Source organism: Megalobrama amblycephala, linkage group LG13, assembly GCF_018812025.1.
Source record: "Megalobrama amblycephala isolate DHTTF-2021 linkage group LG13, ASM1881202v1, whole genome shotgun sequence".
Lineage (NCBI taxonomy): Eukaryota > Metazoa > Chordata > Actinopteri > Cypriniformes > Xenocyprididae > Megalobrama > Megalobrama amblycephala.
In genome coordinates, this window is record NC_063056.1 from 40,986,590 (window position 1) to 41,009,700 (window position 23,111).

General features: G+C 37.9%; 1 protein-coding gene across 8 annotated transcripts; it reads left to right on the plus strand.

Moving 5' to 3' along the window:
* Positions 1-215: 215 nt before the first annotated feature.
* On the plus strand, positions 216-20,901 carry brd2b (bromodomain containing 2b). Of its 8 annotated transcripts, none has more exons than XM_048153413.1 (12): positions 216-375; positions 2,543-2,834; positions 3,150-3,287; positions 3,505-3,652; positions 3,800-3,975; positions 6,027-6,479; positions 9,734-9,862; positions 14,775-15,038; positions 15,214-15,446; positions 15,630-15,982; positions 17,609-17,737; positions 19,678-20,901. In XM_048153413.1, the coding sequence occupies exons 1-12, from the start codon at positions 344-346 to the stop codon at positions 19,803-19,805; spliced, it is 2,475 nt and encodes an 824-aa protein (XP_048009370.1). In that variant the 5' UTR covers positions 216-343; the 3' UTR covers positions 19,806-20,901. The 8 variants fall into 8 exon arrangements, with proteins under 8 accessions (XP_048009370.1, XP_048009368.1, XP_048009367.1 ...); XM_048153411.1 differs by having other exon boundaries at positions 217-375; positions 14,775-15,050; XM_048153410.1 differs by having other exon boundaries at positions 217-375; positions 2,546-2,834; positions 14,775-15,050; positions 19,675-20,901.
* Positions 20,902-23,111: the final 2,210 nt, after the last annotated feature.

Below are 23,111 nucleotides of genomic sequence, written 5' to 3' on the forward strand. Positions count from 1 at the left end.
TAATATAAGTAGGTCTGCTCAAAAACTTTATTAAAACATTATTATTGATATTTAATTATTGAAGAAACTCACTAGATGGTAACCGTGAGTCATACACAAACTCCCTGGGCGTGTCTAACTCTGGAACGGCGTGACACTAAGCCAATGAGGAGACCGCTTCAGAGGCGGGACGAGTTCTGATTGGTCGTTGGCGTTCTTATATAAAAACCCAGGAGCGGAAATTGAAAGGCGCCATTTGCTAGTAGGACGGCGCGGGGCAGCTCGAGCAGAAGGAGTTGAATAACAATAAAACGGGGGCGAAAACGCAGGATTCCGCACCGCAAAACAGTCGCGATCCATCCGAATGGAGGCAGCCATCAGCCCGTCTCTTGACAGGTAGTATTGGCGCGCCTTCGGAGCCTATAAACTAATCCTATGTGTGTCTTTAATCACAAAGGAGGAGGAAGAGGGAAGGAAGCGTTTGTTTACAAGTTGTTTTTCTCTCTTAAATGGGAATGTGTCTCGTTAAAACGGCTTTGCATCTTTTTAAACGAGTTCCAGCCTCTGCAATAACAGCATGCAGCGAGCATCACTGTTACTGCATCATTTCCCTCCGCCATCTTCAGCATTTAAAGGGCTACACTCACTGTACCAGTGTGAATGAATGAAGCGGCTCTGAGGCGGTATTAAAGCGGCTGTTGTGATTCATGTGTCCGCTGGCCTGAGCTGATTGGGCATGCATGCAGTCAACACTTGTTTACAAACAGAGAATAGGCGGGACAGACTAAATGATGACATTTACTGTATATTACAGTGATGGTTTAGTCTTGCTGCTAATGCATCATCATTTCCCGCATGAGATGAAGTGTTTATTGAATTATTGTGTCTGTAATTATTTCTTGCATTTTCTTAATGGTCCTCTCCACTGCATGTGTTTTATGCCTGTGATTTGCTGAAATTGATGGTGGAAGCAGACATTAGAATGGGTTTAAAATTATAAATGTTTGGGATTTTTGCTACTGTTTTCCAGTAAAAATGTGTTCATGAAGGTTGAGTATGTGTGTGTGTGTGTGTGTGTGTATATATATATATATATATATATATATATATATATATATATATATATATATATATATATATATATATATATATTTCATTCATTAATACAGTTTATTTACCAAAGTTTAAAAAAAAAAAAATGGTAATAAAATATTATAAGATCTAAAAAACTTAATTATGGTCAGGTAACACTTAAGCAAAACATGGTCTGAATAATTTTTGGTTCCAAATTTTTTGATCAATTTTACTGACTTGCATAAATTAACTATAGTGTCCTGTGCCCACTAGTAAAAATATATCAAAAATGTCTAAATAATTTTTGGTTTGACTGTGCATATAAATGCGTTTCTTGTGTAGCAAATCATCACAATAGATTAATTTCTGAAGGGTACACGCATACATATACATGAAATTTAATGTTCCCATGTAAATTATAATCATAAACTAATTTATGTGTGTGTGTGTGTGTGTGTATATATATATATATATATATATATATATATATATATATATATATATATATATGTATGTGTGTAAACACGCTATATTTACCCAGTATCTTAGTCTATTCACCATTTCCTAATAAATAAATATATATGTATGTGGTATATTTATATTTATATATCTATATAAATGTGTATACATTTATTATTTATATTTATGTATATTTGTTGTATCTGTTTTTATTATATATATATGTATATATATATATATACGTTTATTTATATATCTATGAATATATACATTTATTTATATTATTTTATATTTGTTATTTGTTTATATATGTTTATATATATTTATTTGTACATTTTTATTTATATATCTCTTTATAAATGTATATACATTTATTTATATTTATATTTATTTATTTATATTTATTATTTATTTTTATATATAATTATAAATATATATACATTTATTATTTATATTTATGTATATTTGTTTATCTATTTTTTATTTATATATATTTGTATACGTATGTTTATACGTTTATATATCTATGAATATATACATATATTTATATTATTTATATATTTGTTATTTGTTATATATATATATATATAAATGTATATACATTTATTTATATTTATATATTTATATTTATTTGTTTATTTATATATTTATTTGTGTATATATATGTATGTGTAAAATGTGTATTATCTTATGTATTAAAAAGGCTGTGGGTAGATTTTGAAACTGACATGATGGAAATGTAAAATTATTTATAGTCTGACAATCAGACATGGCTTATGCTGATAATCTGAAAATGGCCAAATATTAGTTTGCTATTCAAACTGGCTGTCTAGTTGTGCATTATATATGTTTTATATGTAATGTATATTCATGGGGAATTGTTGTAGCTACAGTTTTCACTAAACAATGCAATGTAATACTGTATAATTACATTATTTAATTCATATATATATCTTCTTATCCTTCAGACCCAATGTTAACTGCTGCATCTCGTGTGTTTTTGTTGATGATTTTCTGCTGGTGTCCACAGCAGCTCTGTGGGAGTGAGCCTGTCTGTCATGAGTGGGATGGAGCAGAGCTCGGGCAAGCGTATTCGGAAACCTTCGCTGCTCTACGAGGGCTTCGAGAGTCCGTCTCTGCCCCACGCGCCTCCGCCCGGACCTCCTCCGCCCCAGCAGCCCCCAGTGAAAGACCCCAGCCGACAGGGGCGCACCACCAATCAGCTGCAGTTCCTCCACAAGGTCTTGGTGAAAGCGCTGTGGCGGCATCATTTCGCATGGCCTTTCCATGAACCCGTGGACGCGGTCCGACTCAACCTACCTGTGAGTGAACATTTAGCTACTTTGTGATAGTAAATCACCCAAAAATGTAAATTCACCCTTTTATTACTATTTTTTTATTACGTTTATTACCCCTTTATTGTAGTTTTGATTAAAAAATGCTGCTTGGGTGGGCAGAAGAGACTTTATATGCATGTTGTTGTCTGTTGTATTTAATACGATCACTTTCAGACTGTTGTGACTGTTGTGGCGGCTCATATTACCAGTAGTCTGACTGCATGTCTACAAGCGTTTGACCTTCCTCAGATTCATATGCACAGATGATATGATCTCCAGTGATGCCCGTTTTGCTTTCAGGACTACCATAAGATCATTAAACAGCCGATGGACATGGGCTCAATCAAGAAACGTCTGGAGAATAACTACTACCGCAGCGCCAGCGAATGCTTGCAGGACTTCAATACCATGTTCACTAACTGTTACATCTACAATAAGGTATATTATATTTTAAGTTGTATTAATATTTCACAATTTTTACTATATTTTTGATCAAATAAATGCAGCCTTGGTGTGCAAAAGAGACTTTTTTTTCAAAAACATCCTCAAACTTTTGACTGGTTTGTACTATTTAGACCCAGATGCATGTTAATGCATGCATGGTTCTCACATCCACCTGCATGTACTTATTAACAGAGCTTAAATTGTTTTTCAGCCTACAGATGACATTGTGCTGATGGCACAGTCTCTGGAGAAGGTCTTCTTACAGAAGGTTGCCCAAATGCCCCAGGACGAGATCGAGTTTCTCCCTCCTACTCCGAGAGGTAGAGGAGCAAAAACCATCAAAGGCCGTAAAAGCAGAGGTGAGAAACCCAGTCAAATAGTTGCAGGTAGTGTCGCATTTGTAGCTTATTCTTGGGAAGATGAGCAATTAATCAGTTGTTCTGTCACTTTGGCAAAAGTTTTTAATCATTACATTTTTATTAATGCTAATACTTTATTTCCGTCAGGAGGAGGAAGTGTTATGACGGCTCACCAGGTGCCTGCCGTGTCTCAGTCGGCGTACTCTCCTTCCTCACCCGAGACGCCAGATTCACGGTTTTCCACCCCTCCACAGACCCTGCTGAGCAACACCGGCCCTCCTCCGCCGCTGATGACCCCTCCACCCATTCAACCCACTGCAAAGGTACACACACACACACACACACACACACACACACACACACCTTATAGCACATGTTTCGCATGGACTGACATTGGGCGTCATCATTAGAAGTTACCTGTTGATTGTACAGAAATTTATATTTAATATGCATTTATTTGCTCTTCGCATTGGCTGTCAAAAATTAAATGAATATTCTATTTTTTTAATTTGATTGTTTTTTTATTTAATATTTTGCATTTTTAGGGGTACTAAATTATATTTATGGAATAGTTATGATCCATTTATTAGCTGTTAATGACTTTTTGAGCATGAAAACAACATTATCATGTAAATCTTGAATGCTTTGGAGAAAAACCTTAAGTTAGTCTGTTTTTATGGAAGAAACTTGGCAGATTAGTGTTGAAAAAAGTCTAAAAAAAAATTAAATTGAAACTAAAATAAATGTATAGAAGTTTGTTTATTATGAAAAATGCATAAAAATACTATTTTTAATTTTATTCAAAATATATTTTCTAAAACATGTTTTGCTCTAAAGAAAATCAAAAGCATAAATGTAAACAAGTTGTGTTCTAAATTTGAGGTTGATATCTCAAAAAATGAGCTTTTAGTAAGATTTTGTTTGGGTGCAGTACCAAACACTTCCACTAGATGAAATTCACTTCCCATTTTTTTCCAATGCGCTCATTTTTGTCCATGAGGAGCACAAGTGTGACTATTTTTTCAGGACCATTTAACTTTCAAATCATGTCCAAGATTTTTTTTTTTGTGTTCACATAGCAAGTGCCAAAAACCTTTACCAAGTTTCATTCCATTTTGATTAAGTAAAAAAACAAAATGTTACATTTTTTGGTGAGAAAAGCATTTGAATTCGCCTAGAAACTAATAACATTGCTGCGAGATCTAGTAGAAGCATTTAAATTCAGCACATAATTCGCTTTTATAGACCATCGACATCAGATCAAACAGTGCTGATGGGAAACCAGGAGAAACACTGTGTCATAGAAGGCTTTTCAGTCCACAAATCACCAACATTCACCATGGATTTAGTGTAGTAACGCTAAATATAACAATGGTATTGTGGCAGAAATAGTTCATACAACCTTTTGAGGGTGAAATTCAAGCACTTTTCAAGGAAATTTTTCCAGCATTTCAAAGCTCTAAATATTATCTAATTTAAATGGTATTTATAATTTGATGACCAACATTATTTGTTCATCCTTCTAAGATTGTCCCCATTTGTAAAACTAAAAGTTACAAGATGTAAGAAAACACTTGTTGGCAAACACTTTAATTCCATGTCTTTTTTTATTTTTAAATTAATTTTTATATTTTATTTATTTATTTTAATTTTTTTAAGAAAAGGTGTTTAAGCTTTGGTAAGGGGTAAAAAGTAAAACATCACTGTTAACTTTTTTGACTGTTGTTCGTTCAAAAAAGCAAAAAACGTGACATAATTACTACTATAACCAGTAGATGGCAGCAGAGGAGCACTTGTTAGCCATTTGCTCTCCCTAAAATATTCTTTTCACACATTTTTTTTTTTTTTTTTTTTGGAATTTATATTTAAACATTATGAAATCATTATTATAAAATATCAAATAATCAAGAAATCAAATTTTGTCAAAGTTTGGCACTTTTTTGTACTGAAGTATGAAGTAAGGAAAAGTAACATGAAAAACAAACACTTTTCTTCGAATTGCGACTGAATTTCACAGAAAGTGAGTAAACAGCGCTCCTTTTATAATCACTAAAGCTGTCGATCAGTTCGGTTTGATACTACAGAAATACATTTAATGAGAGTACAATATTTAAAAATTTTCCCTATAAATATTAGGTTTTTGCACGTTACTGTTTTTTTCAATATTTTGCAGTGTAAAAAAAAGACTAAATACACCGTAGATGTAGTTCATGCTACTTGTGCACTATATTCAAAGTCTTCAGAAGCAATTCAACAGCATTGTGTGAGCAAAAGACTAAAAATGTTGCTTTCTGCCATTGCTCTCAACATTTTTGGCTTCTGTTGATGTATGCCGTTATTACACCCACAAAAAGAGAGCCTGTTGTCTCTGCAGAAGAAGGGCGTGAAGCGTAAAGCCGACACCACCACTCCCACTACGCTCGGCTTCCCCGTGACTGCGGCTGCTCGGATGGGAGGCATGGGAAAAGGTCACGGATCGGCCGGAGAGATGCCCCACTCTCTGTCCTCCATGCCTGTTGATTGTTCTCCCAGTATGGGCGTGAACGAGCCCGCCCACCTCCAGCCCGTTTTGGGACGGCCGCTGTCTCGTCGTCCAATCAAACCTCCGCGCAAGGACCTGCCCGAATCCGTGCGGCCCCATCAGCCCTCGCGGCGGGGGAAACTAAGCAAGCAGCTTCGCTACTGCAGCGGCGTCCTTAAAGAACTGCTGTCCAAAAAACACGCAGCGTACGCCTGGCCCTTCTACAAACCCGTGGACGCTTCAACGCTGGGCCTGCACGACTACCACGACATCATCAAACACCCCATGGACCTCAGCACCATCAAGGTGACATGCATGAACCACACCTGCCTTCATATACACACAGAACTGGACCAACTTTGTGCCGTCTGAACGGCCATTTATTAGTGTAATGATTCACATGTATCCTTGATTGTATTTATTGTTTGTCATATCGTCAATTTTTCCTCATTGTGAACTTTTACTTATTTCAATAATCATTTGGGAGCTTTTTACTTGCATTAGGCTAGTATTCTTGATACAGAATTGGGGTAACACTTTAGTTTAGGGTCCAATTCTCACTATTAATAACTAGTTGCTTATTAGCATGCATATTATTAGGATATGGGCTATTTATTAGTACTTTTTTTTGGGTATTTTGGATTTATTGAAAAACCTACTTTTGCGAACTAGTCTTAGGTTTTTGGCCTGATCAGAACCGAAGCAGTGCAGAAAAATTCTTTGGAGTCTGATTGTCAATAATTATCAAAAAAAGTTGTAATGTCAATTTACGGTCCCTAAGGGGCGCCAAAACGTTCAAAGGGGGCGGAGCCACTTTTACCAAAATGGCTATAACTTGGGAATGGAATGAGATATTTTCACCAAATTTGGCACACCTTTGCAAGAGCTCATTCCGTGGTCGTGTGCAAAAGGACGTGGCAACTGGCCACTTGGTGGTGCTATAACAGGGAAAAAATGCATGAAAACGGCTTTAACTACTTCACCGTTAGTCCAATTGACTTGAAAATTGGCATGCAGCGACTTTGTCCGAGGTGCCATGATTGTCTATGAGGACATTGACGCATCTCAAAAAACATGGCCGCCATCGGCCAATGAATTTTGAGTAGCTATCGGACAAGGTTAACAGAGGCCGATCGGAATGAAACTTGCTTGGCCTGTGAGAAATTTGAAAGAAATCGGCCACCGGGGGGCACCTTCATGTTTTTCACATGCATAAAGGATCATGTATCATGTGATTTAAAAAAAAAAAAATAAAATAAAAAAAAATTTCAACACACGCCCATGACATTTGTACCACAATGCCTCTAAAACCGCCGCTGTCCATCAATTGTTCGTTAAATATTGGAGATTATTTCAAAAACCTACTTTTGTGAACTAGTCCTAGGTTTTTAGCCCGATCAGAATCAAACCAGTGCAGCAAGATTCTCTGGAGTCTGATTGTCAACAATTATCAAAAAGGCTGAAATTTCAATTCACGGTCCCTAAAGGGCGGCAAAACATTCAAAGGGGGTGGAGCCACTTTTTTACTAAAATGGCTATAACTTGTGAACGGAATGAGATATTTTCACCAAATTTGGCACACTTATGCAAGAGCTCATTCTGTGGTCATGTGCAAAAGAACGTGGTGACTGGCCACTTGGTGGTGCTATAACAGGGAAAAAATGCATGAAAATGGCTTTAACTACTTCACAGTTTGTCCGATTGACTTGAAAACTGGCATGCAGCGACTTTGTCCGAGGTGCCATGATTGTCTATGAGGACATTGACGCATCTCAAAAAACATGGCCGCCATCGGCCAATGAATTTTGAGTAGCTATCGGACAAGGTTAACAGAGGCCGATCGGAATGAAACTTGCTTGGCCTGTGAGAAATTTGAAAGAAATTGGCCACCGGGGGGCACCTTTATGTTTTTCACACGCATAAAGGATCATGTATCATGTGATTTAAAAAAAAAAAAAAAAAATTTCAACACACGCCCACGACATTCGTACCACAATGCCTCCAAGACCGCCTGCTGTCCATCGAATCGTTTGTTAAATATTGGGGATTATTTCAAAAGCCTACTTTTGTGAACTAGTCCTAGGTTTTTAGCCCGATCGGAACCAAACCAGTGCAGCAAGATTCTCTAGAGTCTGATTGTCAACAATTATCAAAAAAAGCTGAAATTTCAATTCGCGCCAAAACGTGCAAAATGGGCGGAGCCACTTTTACTAAAAAGGCTATAACTCGTGAACGAAATGAGATATTTTCACCAAAATTGGCACACCTATGTAAGAGCTCATTCTGTGGTTGTGTACAAAAGGACGCGGCGACTGGCCACTTGTTGGCGCTATAACAGGAAAAAAATATGAAACGTGGCTATAACTACTTTACCGTTAGTCCAATTGACTTGAAAATTGGCATGCAGTTTCTTTATCCGAGGTGCCATGATTGTCTATGAGGACATTGATGTATCTCAAAAAACATGTCCGCTATCAGCCAATGAATTTTGAGCAGCTATCAGACAAGGTTAATGGAGGCTGATCGCAACAAAACTTTTTTTTTTTGACTGTAAGAAGTTAGAAAGAAATTGGCCACCGGGGGGCGGCTTCACTTTTTTAACGTGCGTAAAGGATCGTGTATCACATTTTTTTTTGCTCCTGCCCACGACATTCATACCACATGGTTGAACTCCTCATTCTGAGAAAACAACTTTGGCGATCTAGTCCTAGGTTTTTGGCTCAACCTCAACAACTGTTGACAGGCTTTATAAACCACAGATTTCCTGTGGTAAATTGCCTGTATTGGCTGTAAATGGTCTTCCATCTATGATCAAGATGGTTACCGGCTTGCTAAATAAAACATAATACCTTTTTACGCATGTACTTAAAGACCTTGAAACGCTTGAACCCCAATAATTGCTGCTAAGTTGACAAACGTGACTGTTAAGATTTTATTTCAAATAAATGCTGTTCTTTTGAACTTTCTATTTATCAGTGATAAAATGTATCTCAGTTTCCAAGCAAATCTGAAGCAGCACAATTAGTTTCAACATTGATAATAATCAGAAATGTTTCTTGAGCATCAAATCATCACATTAGAATGATTTCTGAAGGATCATGTGACACTGAAAACTGGAGTAATGATGCTGAAAATTCAGCTTTGATCACAGGAATAAATTACACTTTACTATGAATTCACATTTTACCTCTAAATTATGCACCATTTATCATCTGTAATACTATGGTGTAACCACTAGATTGCTGTATTACCCTATATATAAATATATAAACATGGCTGTGTATTCCTTAGATGCTGGGAACATTGTTTTCAGACATAATAATTTACTTGTATTAGGTTTTGCATTTGGATATATATTTAGACATTATTAAAGATAATAATTTTTGTTTTGTTAATTTGAAGTGTCAGTCTTTGCATTATTATTAGATAATGTCAGATGTCAGATCTGGACACATGTATATGCATTCTTTCTCCCACTGAAGATTTTTGGCTCTGGAAAAGTCCTGATATAAAACACACCGAGGTGATGTAACACTCCTCCTCTGTTTTGTGTTGCTCAGAGGAAGATGGATGAGCGCGAGTACAGAGATGCCCAGCAGTTCAGCGCTGATGTCAGACTCATGTTCTCCAACTGCTACAAGTACAATCCTCCAGATCATGATGTGGTCTCCATGGCACGAAAACTGCAGGTACGTGAACTCGACTGCCTCATCTGTTTCATATAAGGATGCACTGATGTGGAGAGAATCTATGGACCATAAATAGACTTAGATATTTTACAAAACTTGCAGTTTTCCTGTTATGAAAAATGTTCCTGTTGTGTAAAATGCTTTAAATTGCCATATTACCTGAATTTACTGAAATTTGCTGAATTTATTGAAACAGTTATGAATTAAATTAACTGAAAATGGCCTGGATATTATATTGACCACCACAATACAATATGTAATGTATTATTTCTAAACACCCCCCCCCCCAACCCTTTTTTTTTTTTTTTTTTTTTTTTTTTTTTTTTTTAAATAAACCTAATTTCATGTGGACCCTGATAATTATGGAAGGTATCTAAGATGTACTAACACTGTAACAGGTATGTTTATTCTTCAGAAAAGCCCATAAAATATTACCGCAAATGTAAAGTAAGATTTACCATAAACTGACATCTCAACCGTACGGTAGAGTTTTATATCTTTTAGATAAAAACATAAATTTTGACAAAAAACTGCTTGAGGTCGTTTTTTATGTCCAATAATAAGAATTTTAAGATAAATAATGTTTTCTTTGGCTCCATCTAGGGGTGAAAATTAAAGGGTTAAATGCAAAAAAATCTTAATGATCCTAAAATAGGCTGTTTTTGTGCAAACAATTAAGTGATTTTAACCTGGACATGAGACAGGTTTGTCTTATAATTGTTTTTACTAGTAACCAAGATGATTTATATATTAATATATTTTTTATTTTATTTTATAATATTATTTTTGCTATTATTATTATTATTATTAGTAGTAGTAGTAGTAGTAGTAGTAGTAGTACTACTACTCATTACTACTCATCATTTAAATAATTATTAAATACTTTATTAAATTCGAAAATCAGCCTAGCCAAACTGAGTAATTTTTTAAAAAGTTTATAATTTTAATAAAATAATTATTTTGCAGTATTTTTATTTTTTATTATTATTAGATGTTGTTTTTATTATTTTTATTATTCATTTTATTATTTTGAATTTTTTTTTGTTGGGAGAAAATAAAGCCTGATATTATTTACTCCTAATATTAGCCTAGTCAAACTGAGAGTGATTTAAATAGTTTATAATTTAAATAAAATAATTATTTTGTTGTATTTATAATTTATTTTATTATTATTAGATGTTGTTTTTATTTTTTTATTATTCATTTTAGTGTTTTTAAATATTATTATTTATTTAAAACAGCCTGATATTGTCAAACTGAGTGATTTTAAATAGTTGATTTAAATAAAATAATTATTTTGTAGTATTTTATTTTGTTTTTGTAACGATCACCGTCTGTTCCTGTCACTCCCCGGACTACATCTCCCATCATCCTCTCTGCCACTCACCTGCACACACTTCACACTAATCACTAATCACCACACCCAGCTGCAGCTCATTATCAGGACTATATAAGACTCTCACACACACCACCCATTTGCGAAGTCTTGATTCACCCTGTGACAATTCCGAGCGTTATTTCCCTGTCTGCCTGTCTGTTATCGTTCCTGCCTGTTTCTTGTTTTTGACCCGTTGCTGCCTGTCCTGATCTTTGCCTGTCCCTTGACTACGACTCTGCCTGTTCCTCACTGTTCCTGTTTGTTCCTGTTTTGACCCTGCCTGTACGACCACTCTCACTTCTAATAAATGCTGCACTTGGATCTCCCGCCTGAGTCTCCATTCGTAACAGAAGACTTCGCCAACTACGATCCAGCAGCTTCTACAAGCGTTTCCAGCCTCAGAATGGACCCAGCTATATGTCTCATCCACCTTCGTCAAGGTAATAGTTCCCTGGAGGACCACATTCAGAAGTTTCTGGATATTGCCCATTATGCAGACTGGCCTGACTGTGTTCTTATAGACTTTTTTTGCGATGGCATAAACCAACCCCTTCAGAATAAACTGAGACAAGAGGGACCACGTTCCTCACTTACTTGTTTATGGACTATGCATTGTTGACTGTTGGCTCTCCGTTTACTGTGGGTGTCGCGGAGGATTCCGACACCACAGAGAATCACGTAATGGCTGCCGCTCAGGAAAGCACTCACAAAATGGCGGCCACCATCACAACAACACCAGTCTACGCCTTCGCTGATCGCCCAGAGCAACGTCACGCCTTCGCTGATCGCCCAGAGCAACGTCACGTCTCCGCTGATCGCCCAGAGTCACGTCACGTCTCCGCTGATCGCCCAGAGTCACGTCACGTCTCCGCTGATCGCCCAGAGTCACGTCACGTCTCAGCTGACCGTTCAGTGTCACGTCACGTCTCTGGATCTATCCAAGGGCGCGGAGGACTACGTCCCAGTGTGGCTGATCCTCCGCTGACTTCAGCACGAGTGGCTGGCATTCCCAAGCCTCTGCCGGCCGCTTCGCTCCCAAGCCGGTGGCCGCTTCGCACCCAAGCCAGCCGGTCGCTACGCTCTCAAGTTCGTCTATTGCAACGCTCTCAAGTTCGTCTATTGCAACGCTCTCAAGTTCGTCTATTGCAACGCTCTCAAGTTCGTCTATTGCAACGCTCTCAAGTTCGCCTATTGCAACGCTCTCAAGTTCGCCGGTTGCAACGCACTCAAGCTCACCAGTCGCCATGGACTCAAGCGCCCTGGACGCGATGGACAAGATGGCTGCTTTGCCAGTGCCTACGGGCAAGATGGCCGCCCTTCGGTGCTCACGGAGGTAGGGGGCGTTCCAGCCATGGAGTCCACCCCAGAACCCGCTTCAGCCAGTGAGTCTGCTCCAGAAACCGCTCCAGTCGGTGAACCATCGCCTCATCCTCGGAAGAGGAGGAGGAGGAGGAAGAAGGCTCCTTCTGTTCTTCCCCCTCTTACGCCCAAGCTGCTTGCTCGGCCGGCGCCACCTGCGCTTCTTGCCCTGCCAGCGCCACCTGCGCTTCTTGCCCTGCCGGCGCCACCTGCGCTTCTTGCCCTGCCGGCGCCACCTGCGCTTCTCGCTCTGCCAGCGCCACCTGAACTCCCTGCCTTGCCAGCACCACCTGAACTCCTTGCCCTGCCAGCACCACCCGAGCTCCTGGCCCTGCCGGCGCCATCCAAGCTCCTAGCCCTGCCAACGCCGCCCAAACTCCTTGCTCTGTCAACGCCACCGCCTGGACCATTTGCTCTACCACTGCCACTCAGGCCATCTGCCCTGCTGGCGCCACCCGAGCTCCTTGCCCATGAACCCGCCAATGCCTCCCTTGATTTCCCCAAGAACTTTTTGGGGGGGGCAGTATACCTAGGGTGGGGAGCTTGTGGGTGGGGACCCTGCTCAACCATGGCCATTAAGGGCCCCTGAACTACTATGGCCATTCATGGACTGTAGGCCACTAGGGCCATGTATAGACTCTGACCCGCTGGGGTCATCTATGGACTCTGTCCCGCAGTGGCTGCCCAAGCCACCTGACCTGCCGTGGCCGCCTGAGCCACCTGACCTGCAATGGCCGCCCAAGCCACCTGACCTGCCGTGGCCGCCCAAGCCACCTGACCTGCCGTGGCCGCCCGAGCCACCTGACCTGCCGTGGCCGCCCGAGCCACCTGACCTGCCGTGGCCGCCCGAGCCACCTGACCTGCCGTGGCCGCCCGAGCCACCTGACCTGCCGTGGCCGCCCGAGCCACCTGACCTGCCGTGGCCGCCGAGCCACCTGACCTGCCGTGGTCGCCTGAGCCACCTGACCCGCCGTGGCTGGCCGAGCCACCTGACCCGCCGTGGCTGCCCAAAGCCCCGGACCCGCCGTGGCTGCCCGAGGCTCCTGACCCGCCGTGGCTGCCCGAGGCTCCTGACCCGCCGTGGCTGCCCGAGGCTCCTGACCCGCCGTGGCTGCCCGAGGCTCCTGACCCGCCGTGGCTGCCCGAGGCACCTGACCCGCCGTGGCTGCCCGAGGCTCCTGACCCGCCGTGGCTGCCCGAGGCACCTGACCTGCCGTGGCCGCCCAAGCCACCTGACCCGCCGTGGCTGCCGAGGCACCTGACCCGCCGTGGCTGCCTGAGTCCCTGGGGCTGCATTGGAGATTCCGTCCCCATCTGCCGTTAGATCTCCAATGCGCCCACCCCCCCTCCCTAGCTGTTCCTTTTACGGCGCGAGGACGCGCCTTCCGGGAGGGGGCGTTATGTAACGATCACCGTCTGTTCCTGTCACTCCCCGGACTACATCTCCCATCATCCTCTCTGCCACTCACCTGCACACACTTCACACTAATCACTAATCACCACACCCAGCTGCAGCTCATTATCAGGACTATATAAGACTCTCACACACACCACCCATTTGCGAAGTCTTGATTCACCCTGTGACAATTCCGAGCGTTATTTCCCTGTCTGCCTGTCTGTTATCGTTCCTGCCTGTTTCTTGTTTTGACCCGTGCTGCCTGTCCTGATCTTTGCCTGTCCTTGACTACGACTCTGCCTGTTCCTCACTGTTCCTGTTTGTTCCTGTTTTGACCCTGCCTGTACGACCACTCTCACTTCTAATAAATGCTGCACTTGGATCTCCCGCCTGAGTCTCCATTCGTAACAGTTTTATTATTATTATTATTATTATTATTAGATGTTTATTGAAGAAAGAAAGCCTGATATTATTTCTCCTAATATCAACCTTGTCAAACAGTGATTTAAATAAAAAAGGTTAAATATAAAATATAATATAAAATATAATTAAAATAAAATAATATATCTAAAAATATAAAAAATTATTTTAAATTAGATTAAAAAAAAACCACTTTGGCTTTTACTATAGTGACACATATTGTCAATTTTCAAGTTATCAACTTTATTATATTAAGTTATTATACATTATTTTTTTTAATTTTTAAAGTTCATTTTTGTTATATGTTTTTAAATGATTATCCTCATGCAGTTTCTGTTTTTCCTTCTGTCTTTCCACAGGACGTGTTTGAGTTTCGCTTTGCAAAAATGCCTGACGAGGTTTCGGAGGAAGAGGAATTGTCTCCCATGCCACTGGGACGGAACATGGGCATGCTGGGAATGCACCACTCCTCCTCTTCATCATCCTCTTCCTCCTCTTCATCCTCCTCTTCCTCTTCGTCAGAGAGCGAGCCGAGCAGCGACAGCGAGCCGAGCAGCGACAGCAGCCCGAGCTCGGACAGCGAGGAGGAGAGAGCTCAACGCCTGGCCCAACTACAGGACCAGGTGTGTACTCAGGTACACAGACCTTCCTGTTACGCTCAACTTCATACATGCACATGAACAGCATCAGATTTTACTTTGATAAATGTATGAGGATGCCCTCTATTGGTCAGCTACAAGGTGACAGATATTCATCTAGTAATGATTACAGCACCATAACCCTGATCTTGTGTTTCAGCTCAGAGCGGTGCACGAGCAGCTGGCCGCCCTCTCCTCTGGCCCGATTGTCAAACCCAAAAGGAAACGAGAGAAAAAGAAGGACAAGAAGAAGAAAAAGAAGCCTGAGAAGCGCAGAGGAAGTCGAAGTTTGAGTGATGAGCGGGACAAAATGCCTAAAAGCAAATCGAGCCGAGCTTCACTGTCATCCACACAGAGCAAGAAAGGCCCGGCCAAGAAAAGCAGCAAGAACAAGTTAGTTTTTCCTTTCCTATTGAGTGATTTTTGATATTTTTACACGGACTGGTAACTGAAATATTTTGTTTAATCCTCACAAGGAGCTAAAAATGTTCAGTTGCCAGCCCAAATCTTTAACCAGTAACTTCAACCTCCCAGAGTTCAGCATTATCATTGTCTTTTGTTTATTTACTCTGGCAGGAACACTAAGAAATCAGCCTCATCTTCTCGTTTTGCGGCCGCCGCTGCCGCCACCGCCGCCGTCTCCTTGCCTCACTACGACTCTGAGGAAGAAGAGGACGGCCTTCCCATGAGTTACGACGACAAGCGGCAGCTCAGCCTGGATATCAACAAGCTGCCCGGGGAGAAACTGGGGCGCGTGGTGCACATCATCCAGTCGCGGGAGCCCTCGCTGCGCGACACCAACCCTGAGGAGATCGAAATCGATTTTGAAACGCTGAAGCCGTCCACGCTGCGAGAGCTGGAACGTTATGTTATGACCTGTCTGCGCAAGAAGCCCCGCAAACCGTATGGTGAGCTGAGATTTAATGCTTGTAAGTAAGGCTGGAAGATGTATAGCTTGAAAATATCAACATTTTCAGTCAATATAGAGCTGCGCGATTAATCCTTAAAAGAGTCGCTTCAAGATGAACACACCTATTTATTCAATTGATTCATCTAGTAATGAAACAAGTCTTTATGAGTGAGTCATTGAATCATTCATTCAATAGATTTGTTCAAAAACTGTTTAATTCAGTAATGAAACGAGTGAGTCATTGAATCATTCATTCAAGAGATTCAAAAACTGTTTCATCCATTAATTAAACAAGTGACTCCTTTATGAGTGAGCGAGTCATTGAATCGTTTATTCAAGAGATTTGTTCAAAAACTGTTTTATCCAGTAATTAAACAAGTGAATTCTTTGAGTGAGTCATTGAATCATTCATTCAATAGATTTGTTCAAAAACTGATTAAACCAGTAATGAAACAAGTGAGTCATTGAATCATTCATTCGAGAGATTTGTTCAAAAATGGATTTATCCAGTAATGAAACAAGTGAAGTCTTTGAGTGAGCGAGTCATTGAATCATTCATTCAAGAGATTTGTTCAAAAATGGATTTATCCAGTAATGAAACAAGTGAAGTCTTTGAGTGAGCGAGTCATTGAATCATTCATTCAAGAGATTTGTTCAAAAACTTTCATCCAGTAATTAAACAAGTGAATTCTTTGAGTGAGTCATTGAATCATCCATTCAAGACATTTGTTCAAAAACTGTTTAATCCAGGAATTAAACAAGTGAATTCTTTGAGTGAGCCATTGAATCATTTATTCAATAGGTTTGTTCAAAAAACGGATTAATCCAGTAATGAAACAAGTGAAGTCTTTGAGTGAGCGAGTCATTGCATCATTCATTCAAGAGATTCCTTCAAAAACTTATTCATCCAGTAATAAAACAAGTGAATTGTTTGACTGAGCGAGTCATTGAATCATTCATTCAAGAGATTTGTTCAAAAACTTTCATCCAGTAATTAAACAAGTGAAGTCTTTAAGTGAGTCATTGAATCATTCATTCGAGAGATTTGTTCAAAAACAGATTTATCCAGTAATGAAACAAGTGAAGTCTTTGAGTGAGTCATTGAATCATTCATTCAAGAGATTCCTTCAAAAACTGATTCATCCAGTAATGAAACAAGTGAAGTCTTTGAGTGAGCGAGTCATTGAATCATTCATTCAAGAGATTCCTTCAAAAACTGATTCATCCAGTAATAAAACAAGTGAATTGTTTGACTGAGTGAGTCATTGAATCATTCATTCAAGAGATTTGTTCAAAAACTTTCATCCAGTAATGAAACAAGTGAAGTCTTTGAGTGAGTGAGTCATTGAATCATTCATTCATTCAAGCTGATTAATAATTTTTAATTTGAATAGCAATTAATATTTTTCAAAACCCAGTTTTTTTTTAATAATTCAAACTAATTCTTAGTCTCTATTTTACCAAAAAAAAATAGTGATTCTCAATTTACACTGAATCGTGCAGCTCAACATCCCATTATTTTTCATATGCATTGTGATTTGCAATTGTTTATTAATTTAAACTTGCTGTCAAAGTCAGTTATAATGCGTGTTTTAGCTGGGACCATTTGTGCATAAAGTGTAATCTAGATCCCTCATTTGTGCAGTCGTGAAGAAGGGAGGAGGCGGAAAGAGCCGAGAGGAACTGGCTCTGGAGAAGAAGAAAGAACTGGAGAGGAGATTGCAGGATGTGAGCGGGCAGCTGAACTCTGGCAAGAAACCCCAGAAACCCAAAGGTAGGGCTGAGACCAGCTGCAGCTGCTGTTATGTCTTGGTGTCCAGGACTGAGCAATACGTGCGGTCTGATGGCCAGAGGCTGCTGTAATGGAGGTTCAGGCCAGTGTTGTCTTTATGGGATCAATTTAGTTTGTGTGTGTAGAGCTGTTGTTGAACAAGCAGGTTAAAATGAGTACACAGGACGAGATCTTGCACTCAAAAACGGCTAGAAAAAAAAAAAAAAAACACACTGCACATGCTGCAAGATGCAGTTCATCAGACAAATACTTAGAGCTGCATTGATTAATCAATAAAACCGAAATTGCAATTATGGCTTAGTGCGATTTATCAAATCACAAAGGTTGCAATTTAATAAATTTTTCAGAGTGAAATGCATCAATCTGTTCATGAGCAGCTCCTGATTTGGTGTTTTCAGCGGCTCAGTTTGCAATAAATGCTGCTCCACATGAACTCCATCTCTGCATTCACTCCGAGTTTAAATCGTTCATAACACGTATTTGGGAACCAAACATCTTCACAAGCTTGTAATGAGAGGAAGCACTTCTACACCAGCTGTTTTCAACAAAAGAGAAGCTTTATGGCCCAAAAAATACAATCTTGATGGTAATAAAGACAAGTCATTTTAATGCTTTACTTTAATGATCATTATTATTACTAAATAAATTATTAAACAAAATAAGAAATATCACTATTGTAATAAAAATAAAATATGTATTTAATAACATATTAATATAATTTTATAATTATTTTCTAAATAATAATATTAATAATAAATACTTGTCATAATTACACATTTAATAGTAATATATAGTAATAATAATATTATAAAATATTTTATATTATTTTTTTTTTAATTTTATAATATAGTTTCATTTTTATTAAATAGTAATATTTCTTATTTTGCTTAAATTTATTTAGTAATAATCACAAAAACTTTGACCAGATTGTGCAGCCCTAAAAACAAGCACAAATTTGGAGGTTTTTTTATTCTATTTTAAATCGCAATCACAATTTTTATCGGAAAATTTGCAATTTGTTTCTTTTTTTCATATGCATCATGATTTCTAATTGGTTATTTATTTTTTATTTTTTTTCCAAAATCCTGCAGCTCTACAAATACTCCAGTATGTCCATCATAGACCAGAATATGGTTTTTAATCCATGTCTTTTTGCAGATATACACATTTACAGAGCCAAAAATATTGAATTTATCTCATAAGTACAAGTTGTATATTGTATAAATTCTGTAGGGATTTATATAAAATTATAATGTAAATCCTGTAATTTTTAGCCATTTATATATTTTATTCATATTTAAATATGTCTATAATATATATATATATATATATATATATATATATATATATATATATATATATATATATATATATTTAATTTATAGACATGTATGAAAATTACTCGACCTTTAATAACAAGCTATTTGTTTTTATTAATTTTCCGGTAACAATTTACAATAAGGTTTCATTAGTTAACTACATTTTGTTAACATGAATTAAAAATAAACAATACTTCTACAGCATTTATTTATCTTAGTTAATGTTAATTTCAACATTTACATTATTAAAATCAAATGTTGTGTGTGTTAACATTCAGTTAATGCACTGTGAACTAACATGAACAATGAACGACTGTATTATTATTAACTAATATTAACAAAGATTAATAAATAATACTGTAAGAAATGAATTACTCATTGTTAGTTCATGTTAGTTAACTAATGTTAATGAATGAGACCTGATTATAAAATATTACAAATATTCCTTGCAAAAACATCTTGTATATGTATTTTAAAAATATACTTTGTCCAATATTCTCAAACATGTTGTCTCAATCTCTGTTGTTGAGCCCTGCTGTGTTGCACCTGCAAAACCAGTTCCCTTGACGAGTGAAAACCGGTCCTGATTGTGTCTTTCAGTAGAGAAGCCCAGCGGCGTGGATCCTCACACGATGGCGTCACGCCTCAGCGCCAGCAGCTCCAGCTCAGACTCTTCCTCCTCGTCCTCCTCGTCCTCCTCATCTGACTCCAGTGACTCTGACTCCAGGTGAAGGGGACGTCTGGAAGGCACAGGAAGTGGTTTCTCCACGGCCGTGGGCCTCCGTACACGCGTGTTGTTTTCCGTGCCTCCTGATCCCAGGAACTCTGTGCTTACTGTTTACTTCAGTGTAAAAAGATGTATATACTGTGTAGGATGATTTTTTTTCTTTTATAAAGAAGACTTTTACCAAAAAGCCCATAATGGGAAACTCAGATGAGAGTGTGTATTCATAACTACTTTTCTTAGTTGACTGCTTGTTGTTTTGTTTTGCTTCCATTTTATTTACTTCTCTCTGCATTGCTTTAAATATCAGGGCCAGTATTTGGATGTCATTATGAGCAACCAAAACATGCATGAAGGTTTATAAAGGACCTTCAGAAGGGATTTCATGGGCGGAAGAAATTACGAACTACTTTGGGTTCCTGTGCTACAATGCAATGGGTGTTCGTTGTGTATGTACAGTATGAAAGAATAATTCAAGCAGTTCAGTAACTCTCCGTACGGCTTTGCAAACTGCTCTCTAGCTACATTTTGATATTGCTTTGATCTGCAAGAAAGTGATTTTATCTTATTTTTTTACACGGTCAAATCAATGTTAAATTACACATTTTGTCCAAAAAAAAAAAAATTATCTGTGAAATTGTAGTGACGATGCATTGATCTCTTGCATTAATAACAGCCATAATGCCTCACTGGACTGGAGGAGATGGACTGGATTTGTTCTTGAGCACTAGAGGAAAGCTACTAGGTTCAGTGGTTTGAATTAGCTATTTAAGTTTAACGTTAACTTGGGCGTTGATCTGGTTTGTAGTGGAAGACTATAGAGGCGTCGCATTTAAGCAATAGAACCCTGATTTATGTCCTGTATATAGACTCCAAAATCCTGGTTTCGCTTCTTTCTTTCTATGCATTGCTTTAATCTCTCTTTTCTAGAATATTCTTTTTGAATATATAAGACAACTGGCAGATCATTGTGACATAATATTCCTTATCTGCAGTATAATTAAGAGTTTATGCACTCCAGATTATACGTTGGTTTTTATTTGGATGGAAATACAAATACAACAAGTGAACCGTGTGATGTGGTGTTTATTTAATATTTTATTTATTCATTTTATGTATTTATTTTTTTGTGTTTGGTACAGTCAAAGTCCCTTTCAAGGAAAGTGTGTTCACTCTGAGACCATATTTGCAACACCTCCGGGTAACCATTTTGGGCATCCGAGTCCAACGGAAGCCCATTTCCGCCACTAAATAAAAAAATAAAAACAGTAATTGCGACTTTTTATCTCAGAATTCTGACTTTTTTTTTCTCACAATTGCGAGTTAGAAAGTCAGAATTGCGAGATATAAACTCAATTGTGTGATTAAAAAAGTCACAATTCTGACTTTTTTTCTCGCAGTTCTGACTTTTTTCTTACAATTGCGAGTTTATATCAGAATTCTGAGTTTATATCACGCAATTCTGACTTTATTTCACGCAATAGCAAGTTTATCTCAGAATTCTGAGTTTATATCACGCAATTCTGACTTTATTTCATGCAATTGCGAGTTTATATCTCAGAATTGTACCTTTATATCATGCAATTCTGACTTTATTTCATGCAATTGCAAGTTTATATCTCAGAATTGTACCTTTTATATCATGCAATTCTGACTTTATTTTACACAATTGCGAGTTTATATCTCAGAATTGTACCTTTATATCACGCAATTCTGACTTTATTTCATGCAATTGCAAGTTTATATCTCAGAATTGTGACTTTATATCATGCAATTGCGGGTTTATATCAAAATTGTGACTTTATATCACGCAATTGCAAGTTTATATCTCAGAATTGTACCTTTTATATCACGCAATTCTGACTTTATTTAACACAATTGCGAGTTTATCTCAGAATTGTACCTTTATATCATGCAATTCTGACTTTATTTCATGCAATTGCAAGTTTATATCTCAGAATTGTGACTTTATATCATGCAATTGCAGGTGTATATCAAAATTGTGACTATATCACGCAATTGCAAGTTTATATCTCAGAATTGTGACTTTATAGCATGCAATTCTGACTTTTTCACACAATTGCGAGTTTATATCTCAGAATTGTACCTTTATATCATGCAATTCTGACTTTATATCACGCAATTGCAAGTTTATATCTCAGAATTGTACCTTTATATCATGCAATTCTGACTTTATTTAACACAATTGCAAGTTTATATCTCAGAATTGTACCTTTCTATCATGCAATTCTGACTTTATTTTACACAATTGCAAGTTTATATCTCAGAATTGTACCTTTATATCATGCAATTCTGACTTTATTTAACACAATTGCAAGTTTATATCTCAGAATTGTACCTTTCTATCATGCAATTCTGACTTTATTTAACACAATTGCAAGTTTATATCTCAGAATTGTACCTTTATATCATGCAATTCTGACTTTATTTTACACAATTGCGAGTTTATATCTCAGAATTGTACCTTTATATCATGCAATTCTGACTTTATATCACGCAATTGCAAGTTTATATCTCAGAATTGTACCTTTATATCATGCAATTCTGACTTTATTTAACACAATTGCAAGTTTATATCTCAGAATTGTACCTTTCTATCATGCAATTCTGACTTTATTTTACACAATTGCAAGTTTATATCTCAGAATTGTACCTTTCTATCATGCAATTCTGACTTTATTTAACACAATTGCAAGTTTATATCTCAGAATTGTACCTTTCTATCATGCAATTCTGACTTTATTTTACACAATTGCAAGTTTATATCTCAGAATTGTACCTTTATATCATGCAATTCTGACTTTATTTAACACAATTGCAAGTTTATATCTCAGAATTGTACCTTTCTATCATGCAATTCTGACTTTATTTAACACAATTGCAAGTTTATATCTCAGAATTGTACCTTTCTATCATGCAATTCTGACTTTATTTTACACAATTGCGAGTTTATATCTCAGAATTGTACCTTTATATCATGCAATTCTGACTTTATATCACGCAATTGCAAGTTTATATCTCAGAATTGTACCTTTATATCATGCAATTCTGACTTTATTTAACACAATTGCAAGTTTATATCTCAGAATTGTACCTTTCTATCATGCAATTCTGACTTTATTTTACACAATTGCAAGTTTATATCTCAGAATTGTACCTTTATATCATGCAATTCTGACTTTATTTAACACAATTGCAAGTTTATATCTCAGAATTGTACCTTTATATCATGCAATTCTGACTTTATTTAACACAATTGCGAGTTTATATCTCAGAATTGTACCTTTCTATC

Bases quoted from the DNA above. Each gene is read 5' to 3' on its own strand.
- brd2b (XM_048153409.1), top strand. From the start codon at position 344: ATGGAGGCAGCCATCAGCCCGTCTCTTGACAG. The intron at 3,976-6,026 runs GTACACACACAC...TTGTCTCTGCAG, and splicing joins CCATTCAACCCACTGCAAAG to AAGAAGGGCGTGAAGCGTAA. The intron at 9,863-14,774 runs GTACGTGAACTC...GTCTTTCCACAG, and splicing joins CCATGGCACGAAAACTGCAG to GACGTGTTTGAGTTTCGCTT.